The sequence below is a fragment of the Canis lupus genome, chromosome 30 (assembly GCF_011100685.1).
Source record: "Canis lupus familiaris isolate Mischka breed German Shepherd chromosome 30, alternate assembly UU_Cfam_GSD_1.0, whole genome shotgun sequence".
Classification (NCBI taxonomy): domain Eukaryota; kingdom Metazoa; phylum Chordata; class Mammalia; order Carnivora; family Canidae; genus Canis; species Canis lupus.
In genome coordinates, this window is record NC_049251.1 from 6,124,582 (window position 1) to 6,145,333 (window position 20,752).

General features: G+C 42.7%; 1 protein-coding gene and 1 long non-coding RNA gene across 2 annotated transcripts in view; one reads left to right on the forward strand and one right to left on the reverse strand.

Annotated features, from left to right (window-relative positions):
- The first annotated feature begins 228 nt into the window (after positions 1-228).
- On the forward strand, positions 229-17,224 carry LOC119866865. The gene is made up of 3 exons (XR_005381458.1): positions 229-1,529; positions 16,151-16,386; positions 16,726-17,224. It is a non-coding gene; the product is annotated as an uncharacterized LOC119866865 (long non-coding RNA).
- Positions 387-20,752, reverse strand: part of RASGRP1 (RAS guanyl releasing protein 1) — a 74,883-nt gene continuing 54,517 nt past the window's right edge. Inside the window, 12 exon segments of the mRNA XM_038580013.1 lie at positions 387-411; positions 413-516; positions 7,628-8,013; positions 9,180-9,332; positions 10,275-10,311; positions 11,029-11,173; positions 11,793-11,902; positions 12,517-12,621; positions 13,952-14,032; positions 15,526-15,801; positions 17,986-18,102; positions 19,122-19,295. Of these exon segments, the coding sequence (XP_038435941.1) occupies positions 387-411; positions 413-516; positions 7,628-8,013; positions 9,180-9,332; positions 10,275-10,311; positions 11,029-11,173; positions 11,793-11,902; positions 12,517-12,621; positions 13,952-14,032; positions 15,526-15,801; positions 17,986-18,102; positions 19,122-19,295 (1,713 nt within the window).

The following is a 20,752-nucleotide window of genomic DNA, read 5'->3' on the forward strand; positions in this document are numbered from 1 at the left end:
TTTTCCAGGGATTTTAGTTCTAAGGAAGAAGTAGCTACACAGGCCACATAGGAGAACCAACCTTATCGGAAATCTGTAGTCATGTTTTTATCAAGCTGTTGGTGTTATTCCCGGGGGGAAGAAAAAGTTTGGTATGAATGGGAAAAATTTTTGCATTCTTTAGCTTTCCTACCCTTTTTTTTTTTTTTTTTTCTTTCCTACCCTTTGATTCAACTGACTAGGAGTCTTTCAAGTAAAAAAAAAAAAAAAGAATGACTTGCTTTTCTCTTTTAAAGTACCCTTTTTAAATAGCTGGACACTCAAAGATTCCCCAGGGGTTTGTGTTACTGGTTTTATTTAAGAGACCTCTGATAGACTTGACACATTGTACTCCTTCAGTTTCTGGGCTAAGAACAGTCACCTTGTTCCATCTAAGACATGATTGCTTCTTGCAAGTTGGAGGGTTTCTATTTTCTTCTGTGCATATTTCAGTTGGATCTTCAGAGCATCATTATCTGCTTTCAGGGTATTTATTTCCTAAAGGGAAAGGAGAATGAGGCATGTTAATAAAGCAGCAATGAATAGCAAATCAGTTACAACATTGGAAGTACTACACTTGATTGGCATTTTCTATTCACTGTGGCTGAGAATTAAAAACTATTTTCAAGACAGTTATTTTGCTCTGAATAGAAAATAACAAGTTAAATACCAAGTAAGCATGTGCAAACAGCAATTAGTTTTTGTTATTGAATTAAAGGTGGCTAGCAGGTGGAATAAACCATTCCCAGACAAGACATGGATAATAAAACCTGCGGATGCTGCATAGTGGGAGATCTAAACTTAGCAGAAATGGAGTCTCTGGTTAGGTCTGAGGTATGAAAACAGTGACTCAGTACTGTCATACAAAATATTATAGTTTAAGTTTTTTTTCTCCAAATCACTGAAAACTAATGGACTCCTTTGATAAAGAATTTTATTCTACCCCCTAAACTGGGATTTAATTATCCAATTCTCTGTGGCAGTTGATTTCCAGTCTTCTGAGTTTTAAAAATTGAATTATATTTGACCTATGACATTGTATAAATTTAAGGTGTACAACATGTTAATTTGATAGGTTGTAATACTGCCATTATAAAGACAATCAGTACCTTTCATTACAGTATTATCCTTTTTAATAACTGGAATAATTTAAGTTCTGGACTCAGCAGGTTTGAGGATTATAGTACAGGATTATTGTCCGTATTCATTGTACTATGCATTATATCTTTCAGGCTTATTTACCAGTTGTTTTAAGTTTGTACCCTTAAACACCATCTGTACCCCCTATTCTTCCCTGGTTCCCAGGTTCCCCTGGTAACCACCATTTTAATCTGGTTTTACAAGTGTGGCTTTTTAAAATTCCATGTATAAGTGATGTTATACAATACTTATCACTTCTCTACTTAGCATAATGTGCTCAAGGCCCATCCATGTTGCTGCAAATTCCCTTCTCATGGCTGAATGATACTCCACGGTATGGACATTTTTACTGTGGTATGGACATTGATGAGGTATGGACACTTAGGTTGTTTTGTCTCTTGGCTATTATAAATAATGCAGTAAACATGAGGGTGTATGTATCTTTTTGTGTTAGTATTTAGTTAGTATTTTTGTGTTCTTCAGATAAGTACCCAGAAGTGAAATTGCTGGATAATATGATAGTTCTACTTTTAATATTTGAGGTTTCGAACTTTACAATTCGAAAATTTACAACTCTACAAATTCCATAGTGTTCCATAGTGGCTGCTCTAATTTACATTCTCAGCAACAGGTCAAGAGGGTTCTCTTCACATCTTTGCAAGCACTTGGTATTTTGTTTTCTTGATGGTAGTCATTCTAACAAGTGTGACTTGATAGCTTGTGTTTTGATTTACATTTCCTTGATGATGAGTGATATTGAGCATCTTTTTATGTACTTCTTGGCCATTTGTATGTATTCTTTAGAAAATGTCTCTTTGGTTCTTCTAAACTAAAAGAACTGTTGTTATTGGGTTGTGTGAATTCTTTATATAAATTGAATATCAACCCTTTATCAAATTAATGGTTTGCAAAAATTTTCTCCCATTCTCTATTGCCTTTTCATTTTGTTAATGCTTTTGCTGTGCAAAAGCTTTTAGGTTTGAGGTAGTGTCTGTTGAAGAGACAGACTATCCTTTTCCCCCTTAGGTGCTCTTGGTGCCCTTATTAAATATTAACTCGCTCTATACGTAAGGTGTAATTCTGGTCTCTCCTTGTTCTTCCATTCGTCTGTGTTAGTTTTTATGCCAGTACTGTACTGATTTTATTACTGTAGCTTTGAGTCTAGTTTGAAGTCAGGAAGTATGATATCTCCAGCTTTGTTCTTTTGTAGTTCCATACAAATTTTAGAATTGTTTTTTCTATTTCTGTGAAGAATGCCATTGGTATTTTAGTAGTGATTGCATTAAATCTGTAGATGGTTTTGGGTAGTATGGACATTTTAATAGTTCTTCTGATCATGAACATGGGATATCTTCCCATTTGTGTCTTCAGTTTCTTTCAGCAAAGTCTTGTTTTTGGCTCTTACACTTCCTTGGTTAAATGTATTCTGAAGTATTTCATTGCTTTTGGTGCTATTGTGAATAGAATAGTTCTCTTTTTTCCAATATTTCATCCTTAGCATGTAGAAATGCAGCTGATTTCTGTATGTTGATTTCGTAGCCTGCAATTACACTGAAATTTTTGATTAGTTCACTTTTTCAGTTGTTTTGGTAATTTTATATATACAGACCCATATCGTCTGCAAAGAGTGATACTTTTACCTCTTTCCTGATTTGGATGCTGTTTATTTCTTTGTCTTGCTTAATTGCTTTAGCTAAGATTTCTAGTAGTATGTTGGATAAGAGTGGTGAGAGTCCGCCTCCTTGTGGCTTGTTTCTGATCTTAGAGAAAAAGCTTTAACTTTTTTTTCACTAGTATGTTAGTTAATGGGTTTATCATTTTGGGCTCTTCCTATGTGGAGATATGTTCCTTCTATACCTAGTATGCCTTTTTATTTTTTTTAAATCATGAAAGGGTGTTGTACTTTGTCAAATGCCTTTTCTGCCTCTATTGAGATGATCCTATGATTTCTTTTTATCTTTCATTTTACTAATGTGATAAGTTACATTTATTAATTTGTGTATGTTGACCTGTGCTTGTTGCATCCAAGGGATAAATTCCAGTTGGTCTTGGTGTAAAATCCTTTTTATGAGTTCCTGAATTTAGTTTGATAATATATTGTCGAAAATGTTTGCATTTGTATTCATTAGCAGCATTGGTCTATAGTTTTGTTGTGTCCTAATCTGGCTCTGGTATCAGGGTAATAATGCTCTTCTCATAGAATAATTTTGTAAGTATTCTCTCCCCAATTTTTGGAGAATTTTGAGAAGAATTGGTGTTAATTCTTTGAATGTTCAGATTTCACCATTGAAGCCCAGTGTTGGGTGCATATATATTATTAGAACTGTTATAGCTTGTTGATGTATTGATTATCTTATGACCTTTGTTTCTTGTTATTTTTTGCTTGAATTCTATTTTGTTTGATAGAAGTATGGCTAGGCCCCGTTTTTCTCTTGGTTTCTATTTGCATGGAATATCCTCTTCCATCCGTTTACTTTGAGCCAATATGTGACTCGTTAGAGCTGAAATGAGTTTCCTGTGGGCAGCATAGAATTGGGTCTTATTTTTTTTATCTAGCCAGGCTGTGCCTCTTGATTGGTGAAACCAATCCATTTATAGAGTGACTGTTGTTATGTAAGGACTTACTACAGCCATTTTATTTGCCTTCTGGTTGTTTTGTATCTCCATTTTCTTTTTCCCTTTGTTCTGTTTACTTTTGTAAAGTATGATTTTGAGCATTTAAAATTTTTTATATAAATTCAATTTAATACATTGTATTATTATTTTCAGAGGTAGAATTTAGCATCATCAGTTGCATACAACACCCAGTTCTCATTAAATCAAGTGCCCTCCTTTTTTTTTTTTTTTCTTTTTTAAGATTTTATCATTCATGAGATACACAGAGAGAGGCAGAGACATAGGCAGAGGGAGAAGCAGGCTCCCTCCAGGGAACCTGATGTGGGACTCCATCCCAGGACTCCAGGATCATGCCTTGAGCTCAACTACTGAGGCAGACACTCAACTGCTGAGCCACCCAGGCATCCCTCAGTTGCCCTTCTTAATGCCCATCACCCATTACCCCATCTCCCCTCCAGCAACCCTGTTTGTTCCCTGTAGTTGAGAGTCTTTAATGGTTTGCCTCCCTCTCTGTTTTCCTCTTATTTTTCCTTCCCTTCCCCTATGTTCATCTGTTTTGTTTCTTAAATTCCACGAGTGAAATCATAAGGTATTTGTCCTTCTCTAACTTATTTCACTTAGCATGATATTCTTTAGTTCCTTCCATGTCGTTGCAAGTGGCAAGATTCCTTTCTTTTTGCTTTGTGATTACCATGTGGCCTACACATAAAACATCTCATAATTAGAACATCCCTTTTTATCTTGACATTTTATAGGTGAGCAAAGAGAAAGTGCTATCTATCCACTCTTACATTTCTTCCCTTTTATATTTTTGATGTCATAGTTTATCTTTATGCTGTGAATTCACTGAAAAATTATAGTAGCTACAGTTATCTTTAATGCTGTTTTCCTTAGGCCTTTATCCTATAATTAAGAGGTTGAATACACCATTCTAATATAGTTACAGTTTTCTGATTCTGCTTCTCATCATTGTTGAAGTATGGTGTACTTTCATTTGCTTTTATGTCACTAATTAGCATCCTTTCATTTCAGCTTGAAGACTACTTTCAGCATTTCTTGCAAGGCAGGGTCTAGTGGTGGTGAGCACTTTCAGTTTTCAGTCTGAGAAAGCCTTTATTTGAAAGGTGACTACTGGATGAAGTATTCTTGGCTGGCAGTTTTTGTCTTTTTACACTTTGTCATTTTACTTTCTCTTACCCTGTAAAGTTTCTGCTGAGAAACCTGATAGCTAATGAGGTTCCTTTATAGGTTTCTTTCCCGCCCCCCCCCCCCCCCCAGGTTTTAAGATCCTTTATCAGTGACTTTTGACAGTTGCATTAAAATTGGGTGGTCTGTTAGCTTCTTGGACTTGTATTTACCAATTTCTTCTCCAGGTTTGGGAAATTCTCAGCTATTATTTCTCTAATTTTCCTTCTATATCTTTCTCATATGATAGCTCTTGTAGGGTTTCTTTACTTTATTTAAAATCTTTGTTCTCTAGCCTCTTCTCAATCATTTCTAAATCCCTGTCCTCTAAGTTGCTAGTTCTTTCCTTGCTTTATTTCCTAATGAGCTTTCAGCTCATTGAATTCTTCAGCTCCAGAATTTATCTGGTTCTTTAAAAATTTGTCTTTTTGGCAAAGAACTTCTGTTCATTAATTTTATTCCTTAGTTCATTCAATTACGTATGTTGTCTTGCAGCTTGTTGAATCTCATGAATTCATAACAGCTATTATGAATTCTTTATCAGTTAGATCCCAATACTCCATGCCTTTGAGTTTCGTTGCTGGAATTACTTTTTTTGTGATACCATATTACCTTGAGTTTCCTATAGCATGCCTCTGTCATCCTATTTGAAGTAGCACACACCTTTCTTAATTGTTTATTTTGACTGTTACAATTGGGTAAATTGGCAGTTAAAGTCCTTTTGTTTTTCATAAGATGGCCACATACTATAGCTGAAGTTTTGGGTTTCTTTTTACCTAAGCTGGCTCTGGTGCTACACTTGGGAGTGTACGTTTAAAAAGCTGGTGTACAGAGTGCTGGCGGCAGAGGTGGACGGCCTTATGGGATGATACGGGGGAATCCTTGAGTCGGGGTCCTCCCAGAGGTCCGTTGGGCAGACCTGCTGAATGTGTTCCTCCAGTGCCCTGTGCTATTCTTACCTGCCTTGTTCCTCTGTGAGGAAGGAAGCCTGGTGCATTGCGGTGTCATCCTGGGGAGGGAGGCTGACTCCTTTCTCCTAAGCTTCTGCCCCCAAACCTCCTCCGTCTCACTCCACTCCCATGGTGCACTGACTGGTGGGACGCCCATAACTTCTGTACCTTCCTTTCATGCCTGACCTGGTTTGTCCTTGCCACTGTTGCTCTTGCCTGATTGTGGCAAGATGGAGTGGAGCAGCTCACCAAACTTCCTTGGATCTGAGGCCCAGCCACCTACTTTGCATGCCCAGGAGATTTGTATGTGCCTGTGCTCTACAATGTTTGTTGTAAATACGAGGGGAGAGTCGAAAGATACAACTCCTCTTGCCATGATGATGTCTCTAGTCCTCTATGAACCCAAGTTCTTACATTATACGTATTGATTACTCCCTCCCTGCAAGTATAGGCAGTTTCTGGGTAGTTTGGATACAATGAATTGTTTCTCGATGGAAATTATCTAGATAGCTATGTGGTAGGTAAATGTTATGTGATAATTATTCATGATCTAAAGGCAAACCATAGCTTGAAATCCCGACCCTGTATTTTACAGCAGACCAAGTAAGGCAGAGTTTAACAGCTAGTTTAAAAAGTATCTGGGATTAGAATCACAAAATCTGTGTCCCCAAAACCAGAGTGCTTGTAAGTTGCTTTTGGCAGTTTCTACTGCTAAAGAGAAGGGCTTTGGCGTAACCCACATCTGGCCACCTGATTGACTGGATTCTTAAAAACCCTGTGAGCAAGAGAATACCTTTCATCCAGAAAATGTTATTTTTTCATATGATCCTCCTAATATTATGTTCTTTGTTCCAGACACCAAGCCAAGAGTGTCACATGAATTTAGTTTCTGTGGGTATGACAGGGAAGGTACAACACTGAGAACAAGGCAGAGAATTCTGAGGCCCTTTTGGGCAATTTCGCTATGTAAGGAATTTTAGCTAGATGGATGTTAGTTTTGTATTTGTATTGCCAGGCCTCCAAAAACACATTCCCTATTTCTAAAACGATTTAAGTTACGTATCATTGGTAGGAAGCCATCTAAGCCAGCCCTCACCCTGAGCCCTGTATTCTAAACAAAAAAGTACATTAGTAATTGGCTCTACAGGATTGAGTGTTTGGGCAACTGGCTTTGTCTTTTTTCCTTTCTTAACATCTTCTCTCATTATGCCTTTTTTCAAATTCTCTAACCTTGTGGAACCATGTTCCCAAACTCCCGTTCTTCCTTCTCAGTAAACTTTACCTTTTATAATGCTTCTGTGAGGCACCTTATAATTAGGACATTGTAAACTTAACTCTACCAGGAGCTGTTTATCAGTTTATAGATTATATTCAGCTGTGCATCTGCCATATACTGTCTAATGTATATAGAAGATCAGCACATTCTCTGATGTGTTGAAGTCTCATTTAGAAAAAAGGGTGTCAGCATGGTAAAGCTGATCAGTAGAAACTTTTTTTTTTCAAGGAGCCCATTGTGAACAGACTTTGAAATGGTCCCTCTATGGCAACAGGGAGCCCAGTATATCTTGTTCTACCCATGTAACGTGAGACATCGCTGCCACAGATTTGAAAGAAAGCCAGAAGCCTTTCCTTTCAACCTGGTCAGAATCTTTCGCTCACATGTTCTTCCCTGGTTTAGCCCCACTTCTCTCAGAGTCTGAAAAAGAAAAGGAAAGTACCTGTTCCAGCTCTTGGTAGGTTGGGAGTCTGAGATGACGGAGATCCTCCTTTGATTTTATGAGGGATTCTTTATTCTCCCACTTGACAAAAGCTCGCTTTCTGACCAAGACGGGGCTGGGGCATGGAGATGTGGGACTGGGAAGCACATACAGAGTATCCTGGGCTGTCTTCCTTGGGGAAGACAGTAGAAAGGGACCAGAAGGACCCTCACTGCCAAGCCAAGGCAATGATTCCGTCTGGGTGGCCTTATGGGCGACAGTCCTCTTCAGCCGAACTGAAATCTTCTGTGAGGACACTCCCATGAGCATGATGGTCCGATCTTTACTTTCCTCACTGTGTTCTACAGCCTCCCCATTAGGGAATGTGAAAGGTCCTTCCTCAGGTACTGTAGAAAGATACATGACATATTAATACTGTATCTCAGAAAAGCAGAAACTCCCGATTGACACATTAGTTCCAAGTAAAACCTTTCTTAGGGTTATAGGAGTTCCATAGGCCCAAAGTGGATTCCTTTTCAGGCACCCTCTTTAGGGGGTAAAGGGGCTTTACTGGTGAAGCCACTGTTGCTAGGCTGCATCTATCCTAGGAAAGAGCATTTTCTACTTGCACAAAAGCTGCCAAATGATTTCAGTGTCTGCAGATAGTTGAGGCCAGCCCCTGCTTCACTAGAGAGAAATGGTCCATAAATATTTTCTGTGGACCCTGGGATGTGGTAGCTAGCCCTCAGCATTCAAGTTTTGGTCGTATTGCAGGTGGTGGTAGGAATTTTCTTTGGGACCCATTTGCACAATGGCCATAGCTTAACTGTGAGGGGAGTTCTAGCTTTGTGGATGTGTGCCTCAAAATGTATTGCCCTTGTGTGACACCAGTTGGAAATCAACCACCACCCTTGCCTAGAACCCAGCCTAGATATTAGGCATTAGGAGTAATTTCCTGGAAGAGTAAAGAGTGGATATATGTGAGATGATTGCTAGGCTGTAGGATAGATGATACATCATCTAAATTTATTGCTTTGCAAAGAAACACATTTATTTAATAAGTACAGATTTTAGATTCTGTTAGTTACCTTCCAGGATTTGGGGGAAATGAAATGATGTTTTAAAAGTGTGCATTTCTATTAAAATGTTACATATTTTTAATCACTGAACTTTGTAGCCAAGACATTAGGTTGGTAGAGTCAGCATTTATAATTTGAATCAACAGTTTAATACCAGATACATTATAAGGATCCTAGTTTAACCTTTACCCAGAGGAACATAAGTATTTATCCAAATAAAGCTCAAAATTATAACTATACTGTTAACTTAAATATCACAAATATTTTTTGTTGGAGTATTATGAGTTTGTGTGTGTGTATGCGTGCATCCCATTTTCCAACCAGACCTTCACACTGCTCTCTGCCACCTTTCTCCCATGAAAATTTGTATTTTTTGTGACTAGTCTGTGGTGGTTTTTACTAAAAGGGGGAAGGACAAAGGTCATCTTTCCTCCCTGAAAACTTTATCCTTCCCACTTCACTTTCCAAGAGGAATGTTCTCTGTGCCTACTTACCATGGAGCAGGTCTTTGGCTCCCAATGAGCAAAGACTGGATGCTGGCCCTCCAGCAGCGCTGTTCTCTGTGGGAGCTGCTGGGTTCTTGGCTCGCTTCTTGCACTCAAACACAACCAGATCTTTGCACTGTTTGTGGCAGTTCATCCCGCAGTCTGTGGACAAGACACCCTGATCAGGAAGTCTTTCGCGTTCTTCTCCAGAGTCTCAAAACCACATTTGTGCAGTGCTCTCTTGATATATATGCCTGTTCTAGGAGCTAGGACACCTCCTGTTCCTAACAAAGCTAGTAGCCTTCTCATTTGGTCACCTCTGGGTCTCACCATCTCGTTGAAACCCTCATCATGAATCTCGGAATCAGAAGCAGCATCTACTGTCTTGGAGAGAAGTGGTGTCTGAGTCATCCTGCATACACTGCCTACTTTAAGGAGATCCCCTGCCTGGGTGGCGCAGCGGTTTGGCGCCTGCCTTTGGCCCAGGGCGCGATCCTGGAGACCCGGGATCGAATCCCACATCGGGCTCCCGGTGCATGGAGCCTGCTTCTCCCTCTGCCTATGTCTCTGCCTCTCTCTCTCTCTCTCTGTGACTATCATAAATAAATAAAAATTAAAAAAAAAAATAAGGAGATCCCCTGGACGCTTGCAGCTCTTTTGTCTGTCTTCCTTGTGGTAAAAGTCTCCTCTCCTTCACTCCTGAATTTTTCTAGTTCTAAGGAAGGACAGTTACGTCCCAAGGAATCGACTGAGAAAAGGAAAGGTGGTGAGGGCCATTGGTAAATACTTCTGTTCCAAAGTGCCTTTCTTTGGGGACCCACCTTTTTATGACCATATGAAAACAGCCTCCCTACCCACCACCACTATTTCCAGGACAACCCACACAGAGAGAGGACCTCGCAAAGGGGAGCTTCATAACTGGTCACCCAGGCATTCCTCTTCTCTGTGGTGGCAGTCACTCTCCATGGGTGCTCTAGGAAAGCCAGTTTGGGGATGAAGCTGTGAACTGTGCTGAGAAGTGGATTCAATGGACAACTACTATGGATAAAAAATGTTTCCTCTAAGACCAGGGAAAACAACACAATCAACAAAGCTGAGCCTTACCTTTACATCGATATCCTTGTTTGATCACTCCCCAGAGCTATGAGACAGACAAGAGATGGTTAGAATGTACAATTGTCAGTCATCTGTCTACTGGGAGGCTAGACGTGACACCCATTCCTTATTTCCCCTTGTTGTGCTCTCTTCCTCAAGTGGGAAGGAAACCTCGTTAATCTTCCCCATCATGACTCTCCTGACCTTAAACTGCAAACAGGAAGAGTTTGTGCTGATCAAAGTCAAATGTTCTCAAGAAGCTCACTAGCATGGACTTCGGAGACCTTCCTGAGGCCTGAAGTAGATGAATCGAAGAACAGACAGGTTTCTCAGGATTCCAAACTAAAGAACAAGTATACAGAACCCTGGGGTCAGGGACTGGGAGGGACAGAGGTGGGCAGAATCATGGGGCTTCTTAAAAGCAGTTCCTTTTGAAGGGGAAAGAGCAGGGATGTCTCATCGTTCTTTTCTCTAACATATGAATATAATTACTTAAAAAAATATATCCCCAATTCAACCTTTCTTACCATTTGTCCCCAGACCTTATACAATGGAGGCAGAAATAAATCCAAATCCGGGAGATATGGTAAAGATGAGTTCAGGTAAAAACCATGCATTTGAGAATGCGGTTATTCTGGGCGTTTACTTAGGCTATAAGCTGGGATGGTTGGTAAAGGTTGTGAGGTCTGTGCCTGGCTTAATCCTTTAAACTGTCGAATACCCCTCCCCAAGTTCAACCTGATACATTCAAAGAACAACTTACAAAGCCAGCACAGTTGTCACAGAAAGTAGGTTTCAGGTAGGTGGTCTCTTGAAAGTTGTGAGGAAAGCCCAGGCCCAGCTTGGAGTAGATTGAGCTGGCCCTCATGAAGTAGGCTGTGATCTCGTCTCTGCTGATGAGGCCTTCCCTGTCAGCAAGTGACAGACCAGGTGTGAGTGGGGTCTGAGTAGCAAGAGTGGCTTCTAGCCTTGACATTCACCTTTTTTATCTTTGTGGGGTAGGACAGTATGTAGTGGCAGGGATTATTTCCGGGAGCCCTGCTCTTAAATAAGGATACATGGATACCATGTCACAGCAGGGGAGAGGGCAGTATTCATTTCGACAGAGGTGTTCTTTGGCTAAAGTAGGTTTTCCTAGCAAATTTAAAGACTTGAAAAAGAAATTGAAACCATATAGGGAGAGAAGTGCCTTACGTTGCGGTTTCTGACTTTAGACAGTACGTGACACAGAACTGGAGCCCACCAGCCATCCCTTCAATTTCATACACAGAACCAACGTAGGGCTTATGTAACCTTCCGAAAAGTAAACATGCAAAGTAGTATATAATCCTTTCTCATGATCTGCAGAACAAGGCAAGGAGCACTCATAGTTTTCCTATTGATAGTTGACTATTTGTTAACTGGCAGATTTACGAGGTCTTCACTTCTGAGGCATTCAAAACACATGCGTTTTTCATAGTCGGTCATGGTCCAGACCAAACCCAGACAGGCATCCGCAGCCGCCTATTCCTGTACACAGGTGCTCACCTGTCCCTGTCCATCACACAGAAGGAAAAGGGAAAACTGGCGGCAATCTTTTCAAACTCTTCCTGAGAAATGTATCCATCCTGGTCGTGATCATAGTTCTTGAAGACAGACTGTGAAGAAAGGAGTTTCTTTGGTGATTACCAAAGCGAAACCCATCATTTCTCCCTTGAGCCAAAGGACCAAGGGCTGGAGCGTCTGCTAAAAGCCTCTCCTTGGCCTGAGTGAGAGAATGCAGAACCGTGCTCCCAGAGCTGCTGCAGGGAAGCAGTGGGGCACATGCCAGGTGTGCCCTGTGCTGGTGTCTACAGGGGGCCAGGGGCTTTCGGGTCTAATCATAAGTGCATCGACTGAGCATCTCCCTGGCCACTGTGTCCTCCAGCTCATTGCCCAGGGGATGCTCTCCCTCTTCTCGGCCTCCGTTGCTTCTGCTAACAGCCCAGCTGGAAATGCTCCCTCCCGTCCTCGACGACTCCTGGTTCTATCATTGGTTGGCTCTCACTTTTCGATTATTATACCACCCCGCTGTAACATGAGGCCAAAGTATGTTCAAAAAATGTAACTCTTGAACTGTCCTACAGGCCCAATATGAGAAGTGGTCCCCTGTGTGCACTAGGGACAAGTTTCTCACCTCTGTTTCTGCCACTGTGCCCCACCCACCACCTTGCATGTAAAACTAAGCTAGGCGGTGCACTACTTCTCTCTGCTGAAACACAGCTGTACTTACATCCACCATCCTCTGGACGTGTTTGCTAATGGTCTTTGGGTCAGGTTTGGGAGATATTCCAGAGGCCCAATCCACTACGACTGGTGGTTTTGAAGGTGTTAGTGGCTAAAATGAAATATTCAGAGAAATCCCAATGACCAGAATGCAGTACAACGTACAACTCCCCCCTTTCTCACTAGCTGGTGGCTACATCTGTTGGCAACCCTCAGCTCCCAGCAGGGGCAAGGACCTGAGAGCCCACATGGAACTGAAATCAACAACTGTAATTCTGGCCAATGCAAGTGTGCTTCAAAGATGACAGTGCTCCTCCCATTTATTCTCGTCATCTCCAGATAACTCAAAATTCTCCATTCCCTCTGCATTAAACCTTTTGTCAAAGCTATCAGAAAAGTAGTGGATCATTTGAATTTCTTTTCCATTCAGTGGATCATTAAATGCCCTTTCCGTTCTCTACTTACTAGGTTAGTAAAGATGTGGATGAAGAGAAAAATAGCTAAAAGCTGGGACAACACAAGGAAAAAGGTCTCAGGCCTGGACAAGCTAAGATGGAATCCATTTCCTTTCTTTCTTTCTTTCTTTTTCTTTTTTCTGTTTTTTCTTTTTGGAATCCATTCCTAACTGCAACTTGGCCCAATGAAAATCTCTTCCAAAAATGAGAGAAGGTATCCTTTCCATTTGAAATGCCCTCTAACACCCTGAAAATTAAACCTGCCAAATATTTTCAGTGAAGAGTTTTCATTACAGCAGGAGCTAGAACTTCATCTTTCTGCATAGAGACAATGAAATCTAGCTACCTTAACTCTCCCCTTACGTACTATATGTCTGGGGGCTGGGAAGCTTGCCAGGAAACGGAGGGCAATACTGGTCCTTCAGAAGGAAGACTGACATCTTTACCTGCCTGTAGGAGAGGCAGGGCCAGACAACCTGACAAAGTCTAGCCATGAAGCACCAGGACTGCAGGATTTTGAGGACTTCTCAGTATAAGGTCAAATTCCAGAGGAACATGGGATGATCGGGCTTTTCTAAGTATGCATATTCTTACCAACAAATCAGAGAAGAGAAACGACTGATACAGGGATCCTTTATAATAAATAGAAAGGCGATGTCACTGTGGCTCACAACTCTATCTCCCTTCTCTACTTGGTAAATCACCAACTGACCATACCACTCACTGGGGTATGCTTAGTGCGCATAGTCATTTACCGTTCCTATATTCTCATCCCTTCAAGTAGACTTCAGGCTCTTTATGGTCAGGAACTACTTATACAAATGTTGAAGCTTTCTCTGTTCCTAGCACAAGGTTGGGCACATAGTGGAAATATAACACTTACTACACTGAAGACAGTTTTGTTCCTTAAGATGATGACCTTGATGAGCAGCTTGTAAAGTATCTGTTACATGCACTAATTTTAGCATAAAAATATGAACAACTCACTGGGGCTCTGTGGTTCCTTGGTTCCCGAGCATAGGAGAGCTCGTAGATCTCATCTTCGGTATAGTAGAGATCTAAGGACAACTGCAGGTCAAAGCAGAACACGGTTATTTGCTAGGCTGCTGTTTGCTTTTCCCAGGGCTGGCTTGCTTGCTTTCTTTCTTTCTTTCTTTCTTTCTTTCTTTCTTTCTTTCTTTCTTGGTACTTCCTCTGCTGCTGTTGGCTCTTCTAGTAGTTTGTTTTTAAAATTCACAATGTTTGGAGGATGTAACACTAGGGCAATAGGGCAAGTGTTAGTTCCTTTTTTTTTTTTTTTTTTCAATTTTTTTAAATTGGAGTTCAATTTGCCAACATATAGCATATCACCCAGTGCTCATCCCGTCGCGTTAGTTCCTTCTTGTTAAAATGTAAAATTGTGGAGAAATGTCAAGATGTCCTCTTTTAAAATATAATTTAATATTTAAGCTTTCAAGCTTAGGCAAAAGGCCCTACTTATCTGGTCAGATGATCCAACCTCACTTGTTTTCTACAACAGACCCCAGTTTAAATGATAAGAGGTATTATTAAATGATAGAGTTAATCAATTTCATATATCTTAAACCATAAAATCTAGAGGAGAGAGATCTTAGAAATAATCTTGTTCTTAACCTAGAGTCTATGGATGGCTTCAAGAGGTTCAAAACTCATGTATATTTTTTTGGGAAGAATGTTCACTTTTCACCACATAATTTGTGATTCAAAAGTGTTAAGATCAGTGCATCTTTTTATAGGTGATGTCTAAGGCCAAGACCTGCCATAGTCACCTGGCCAGTTGGTGAAAGGGCTAGGATGTGAACGGTGGGGCTCTATCAGAATCATCATGTGAAGGGAGAAGAGGCTATAATTATTTTATTCTGCAAAAATGCAGATTAAAAACTGTTTAATTTTAGAACTGAAAGAGAAGTTACAAGCTATCCCAGAGATTACTCTCTCTGATTTATAGAAACGGAAACAGATTTAGAGTTACATGTCCACGGTCTAACAGCTGATCAACTATAGAATTGTGGGTATGGAAGAGAGTTCATCTTATCTCACTCTGGACCCAACACGCAAATCCTGGGCTCCTGCACCACAAATGTTTGCCTGTTCTTGACCTGAATGCCTCCATTTTTTTTTTTTTTTTTTACACTTACTGCCTTACTTTTTTTTTTTTTTTTTTTTTAATGGGAATATACTGTCTGCATCTCTTACAAAGCTTTATATCCTGATTTGCTATTAGCTCCTCCCAGTGAGTTTAGGATTGCTTTCATAGGGGGGGTGGGAAACAGTTCTAGAAGTCCTAAGGGCATACTGCTTAAGAGCACAATCTCAGGTCCCTCCACCTGGGTCTGAGTCCAGGTTCTGCTGCTTAATCATGTGTGGTCCTCTGAGAAATTATGCCTTTGTGCCTCAGAATCCCTATCCATAAAATGGTGATAATAATAGTATCTACTTCAGAGTTTTTATGAGTATTAATTGAGGTACTATTTGCTAGAGTGTGGGGAGTGGTTTGTGGTATATAGCTAGTCCTTAGTAGTTGCCTCCTGTAGGAGCCTCACCGTCAGCAAATGCACCAAGTCCTTGTTGGCCTCCAAGGGCGGGGCCACCTCTTGCAGCTGGACCAGCTCATTGATATGATTGTAAAGGGCCAGCAGCTTGTGGACGTTCACCTTCCCATCTTCCAGATAGTCGGGCATAGCTTCGTACAGGGAGATGAGGTCCTTGAGGTGCACCCCCAGGATGGGGATCTTGAACTGGGTACACTCCCCATAGGCTCGCCGATAGTTGTCATAGTTTCTACAGGAGGACAGCAGCTCAGTCATCTCACCCAGAACCTACAAAATAGAAGAGACCCAGTCACAGGTACCCACCAAGCAGGGAGTATCGTCTGCAGTACTCTCAGCTCCTCCCATGATTTCACCCCATCCCTAATTTGCCAGGCAGGAGGTGATTCATCTAAAAGTTGCAGTTTGTGACTCCCAAATTAAAATTCCAGCTTATTTCAAATGCAGAGTGTATCTACAAACGCAAGGTAGGCTTTACTTGATTATACTATGTAACTGAAAAATCTTGAGTGTGATCTTACCATTTTTATACTAAAAAAATGAGAACCTGAGATAAAAATTTAAAAAGGTACAAGAATATACATTAAACAGTAAATGTCCCTTTGACCTCTGTCTCCAGCCGTGCAGTTTCCCTCCCTAGTGCCATCTGAATGCTTCCAGAGACACGTGAAGTGTGCTGTTGGAAGTGCTGACTGTACTGCAGGCGCGGGGAATTGCTGCAGGGCATCAGGAGTCTACAGCACATTCTTTATGCTCTGCTCTGCGGGCCTTCTCACAATGATTTTCGGATGGGCCAAAGTCTAGGAAGTGTGTGACATTCCGTTCACAGCCCGGAATCCTGAACCAGATATTCAGGTAACAGACCGATTCCCAAAAGAAAGCATGGAAGAGGTTGAGGCAGAGGCCCTAGGGGGCGGGTCAGTAGAGCCCACACCGTGCCCTGAAAGGGGCGAGGTTGCTCACCAGCCCAAAGAGGGAGCATCAGGATCCAGCGTTCCTGACAAACACGCCTGGTCCACGTCTGCAAGCAGTTCGCAGAACCCCCTTCCCCACTCATGATGGCCATCTTCCTCAGAGGCAAGGACGGGAAGTAGAGACTCCACTAGTCGTGTCACGGCACAAAATAACTATTTTAAATGCTGCTGGACATCCTTTTAATAAGACTGTGGTCTAACAAGTACCATTTGTCCCCAGGGAGGAACTGGAGGTTTGGAGCGCACCTCCCTCAATCCTGATGAACTGGCAAGATGGCCTCCCTCTCACTCACCTCTTAGCAAACAGTGACCATGACTGTGAAGTAGGGAAGGAGCTTGCAAGAACTGGCTGTGCAAACCGCCCTGAGGGTCAAGCAGCCACCCACACAGAAGCACTGCTGTGGAAGAGGAGCGAGCTCCAGCTTCAAGAGAACTAACACGAGGGCATGTTCATCTCCATGACTGTCTCCCTCTGTCACTTCTGAGACACGGGCAATCTTTTCAGTGGTTACACTGAGTTTCCGCAGAACTAGTAGGGAACTGGAAGGTGGAGTGGGGTAGCATCCCCGGAGCTAAAGGTGGTTGGTGACAGCGGGGACAATGAATCTGAGACTTACCAAAAGCAGCTTGAATATCCTGGGACAACAGGGCAATGGAGCACAGACATGTCTCCTTAAGAAGAGCCTCCATGGAGCCCAGGAGGATGGGGGGGGGTAGGGGGCACGGGGGGGTTGAGGTTAGTAAGACAGGGCTGCTTAGTCCTCTCATGTGAGGTGGAAATGCTCAAAGAGCAGCTGTTAGCTAATCCAGACCACACACAGCTGCACTCATATCTTCAGTATATCTTAGTGGTTTGTATTCAGAGTAACAGCCCTGTGTTATAAAGGACTAAAGTCTACTCTGTAAAATGTTAAGAATGTAGAAAAGTGCATAGGGGATTTAAGACGACTATTCCTCAAGAGAACACTGCTACAAAATGGCACCTGAAAAGTTAATTTTAAACTCTGGGAAAATTCAGCTGTCCAGAATGTCATTCTCCAAGCGATCTGGGAGGCAGGCTTCTAATCTGTCACTCACTATACATATTTGACACCAAACAACTACAGTCAACTGAGCTACTGTTTCTTTTAGGAAAACGTTCTGGAACAAGGTGCTAGAGCAAGAGAATTGGTATTAAAGACAGTGACTGAATGTTCACAGGAGTAGAGAGAGGCACACATTATTTCCGCTGACCGGTAGGGATGTGTACAGTGACAGAAGCCAGACTGAATCAGTCACTCTCAGACCTGGGACCAGTCCCATCCTATGGGCCTTCAAGGGTGGCGGGGCGGGGTGGGGGAGGGGGTATTTGGTTCTGCCTCTCTGGCACTTTGCCTAATTAGCTGATGAAGGGTTACAGGGCTTGGAAATGCTCTCTGGGTTGCCCGCTGCTGGCCCTGGGGCTGCTGCTAAGGAGCCCAGAGGAGGCAGTGGCGCTCACCTTGTTGATTTCGTGAGGGACATGTGAACTTGTCTCCTTGAGCCTGGAGATGGAGCTGTGACACAGCCCGCCTATCACGGCCATCAGCGTATTGAAGTTCTGTAGCTGGTGGAGCTTCTGTGAGATAGGAAATAGAGGGCTGTCAACGTGCATGTGTTACACACCTCCGTGCTCTCCTGGGATCCTTCCTGATGCTGGCCACGGCCTAGGGGTCAGGGGCTGCAGCTTTCTGACTGTTCTTTCCTGTTCTTTCCTGTAGGCTTCATTTCAGACCACAGGTCTCAAGTCTAGCAAGTTGTCCCTCCTCTGTTGCAGCAGTTCTGCGGGCCGTCCTCTATGTCAGCGGTTTCTAAAAACCACCCAAAGTACCTGTTTAACACAAGGACTTCTGGATCCAAGTGCAACTCTTCTGATTCCTGGGATCTGGGGCTGAACTTAGGGATAAACCTTCAGTCAATATCAGAGCAGGTGGGCCATGTACCAAACCCGGCCTGACCATGTAGAGCTAATAGCATTTGACATCCTTCATCCTGAATAACCAGACTTTAATCTTTAAGGACAAAGACTCTCTGGGGAATTCCAGTTATGCGCTCATACCACCTGTTTTCCTCTTACGAAAGGCTGCCTTCAAATGTTAAACCTGGCCATTCAACACAATCTAGACTCAAAGACCTAAAACCTGGGAGACTGCCAGGTTTTCCTTTGCCATGGGGGCCACATTTGGAGAAACAATGTAGGCTGGTAAGCATCTTCTGAAAATGTTAAAAGATCTAAACAGATCTTGGGGTGCTTGACTGGCTCAGAAGAGTGTGTGTGACTCTTGATATCTTGGGGTCATAGGTTTGAGCCCCACATTTGGTTGTAAAGATTATAAATAAATATGTAAAAAATTTTTAAAAGATCTAACCAAATCTAAAAGTGTATCCTAACCCAAGATAGTTCAGTATGGCCCTCACCATATTGCCCTTATGGGGGAAACAGAAAAGCCACGGCATCTAAATCTGGGACAGTTTACAGCATACACACTCCACAGTGGTTCAGGAGAGGAAAGCAGCTCCAGCCAACACACTGGCTATGGGGTTAGAGGGGTACTTGACCTCATAACCCAGGTCAAAATTCTTAATCTAGTCACTCACCTGAGCCACCTGGATGAACTTGATAAAGACTTCTGCCCGGAGCTGCGGGGTGGGGCGGCTGAGAACCATCAGTTGTACCCACTGGGAGATGCCGTTACACAGGGCAATGGACCGCTCCATGGTGGGGTTCTCCTTCACACAGCTATTCACGAGGTAATTCTGATAATCGGAGAACTGGGGAAAAAGAAACCTGTCAGGACGGCCCCTCTAGTGTCCTGGGAGGCCCGAGAGGCACATCACCTCGGTTCAGTTGATGCTGTGGGGCACAGAGGTTCTTGGCCCTCCTCTTGCATGGCTTCCACTTGGCTGATGAGCCTGGAGATGATGATAATGGTGGGAAGGAAATCTTTCTTATTCTACCCCCAGCATGGTTTCTCTCCATCAGAAGTCATTAGCACAAGTGGACGTGTGCACATCCTAGTTAATCCAAACACTGTATCTGCGTAGATAATGATACCGTCCTTCTAAATTCTAAAGACTACAATATAGAAGAGAAATCCTAGTATAGATAGTCCCTGACTAGAATGGGTTGACTTAGGATTTTTTAACTGTAGAGTGTTGCAAAAGCCATATGTGCTCGAAAGAAACCATACTTTGAATTTTGAGTCTGGACCTTTTCCCAGACTAGCCATACACAGTGTGAAACAGCAAACTGCAGCTACCAGGCAGCCACATGATATCATAGGAATAAACAACTGATTCGCTTACAGCCACCCTGTACTCCTATAAACAGCTCAGTATTCAGTAAACTACAAGAGATATTCAAAATTTTATTACAAATAGGCTATGCGACAGGTGATTCAGCCCAACTGTAGGCCAATGGAAGTGTTCTGGACACGTGTAAGGCAGGCTAGGCTGAGCTACGCGTGATGCTGGTAGGTTGGAGGTATTAAATGCGTTTTCAACTTGTGGTATTTTCGACTTACAATGGGTCTGTGGAGCCCGATACTCCCATGGTAAGTTGAGTAAGATCTGTACTAGTTCTCGCTCCACTGCGAAGGGGAAAAATGGACAATCCTCCCAAGAAAATCTCTCTTCACCCCCCGAACCGCTGTTTTCTTAAAACAGTGGATCATAAAATCCCCCCCACCCAGGTCACGAAACTGTTAGGAGCATAACAATGTACGAGAGCACGCTAACTTCCCGGGGTGCTACACATGTGCGCCGGCACCGCAGGCTAAACCAGAGCTGCTGGGACTTCTCTGGCTCATCAGCCTGAGCGGAGGCCGCGCGCTTAACTATTGTTTAGTGACCATGGTTTTCCAACCTGACGGTGGCTGACTAGGCTGGCATGAACAGCCTCTGTGGACCGGGGCTGTCGCCACAGACCACTGTCCCAGCGCCGCGGCAGCCACCCTGCCCTGCCGCTGCTCTGCCCCAATGGCCCTGGAAGCCCCCAGGTGGCCGGCTATTCCCAGCTCTCTGCTTCCCAGCCCCCCTTTGAAGTCGGACGTGTGACACGGTTGGGCCAGTGACCGCTGACGGGCAGAAAACTAGGGGCGAAAAAGGCCTCAAGAGGGACACACATAAGCAATCATACTGGTTCTGAGAGAAAGTGCCCAGGACTCACCCCAGTGAATGCATCATACCCCTCCCACTGTCAGTAAAGCACGGAGTCTGCTTATTTTTTA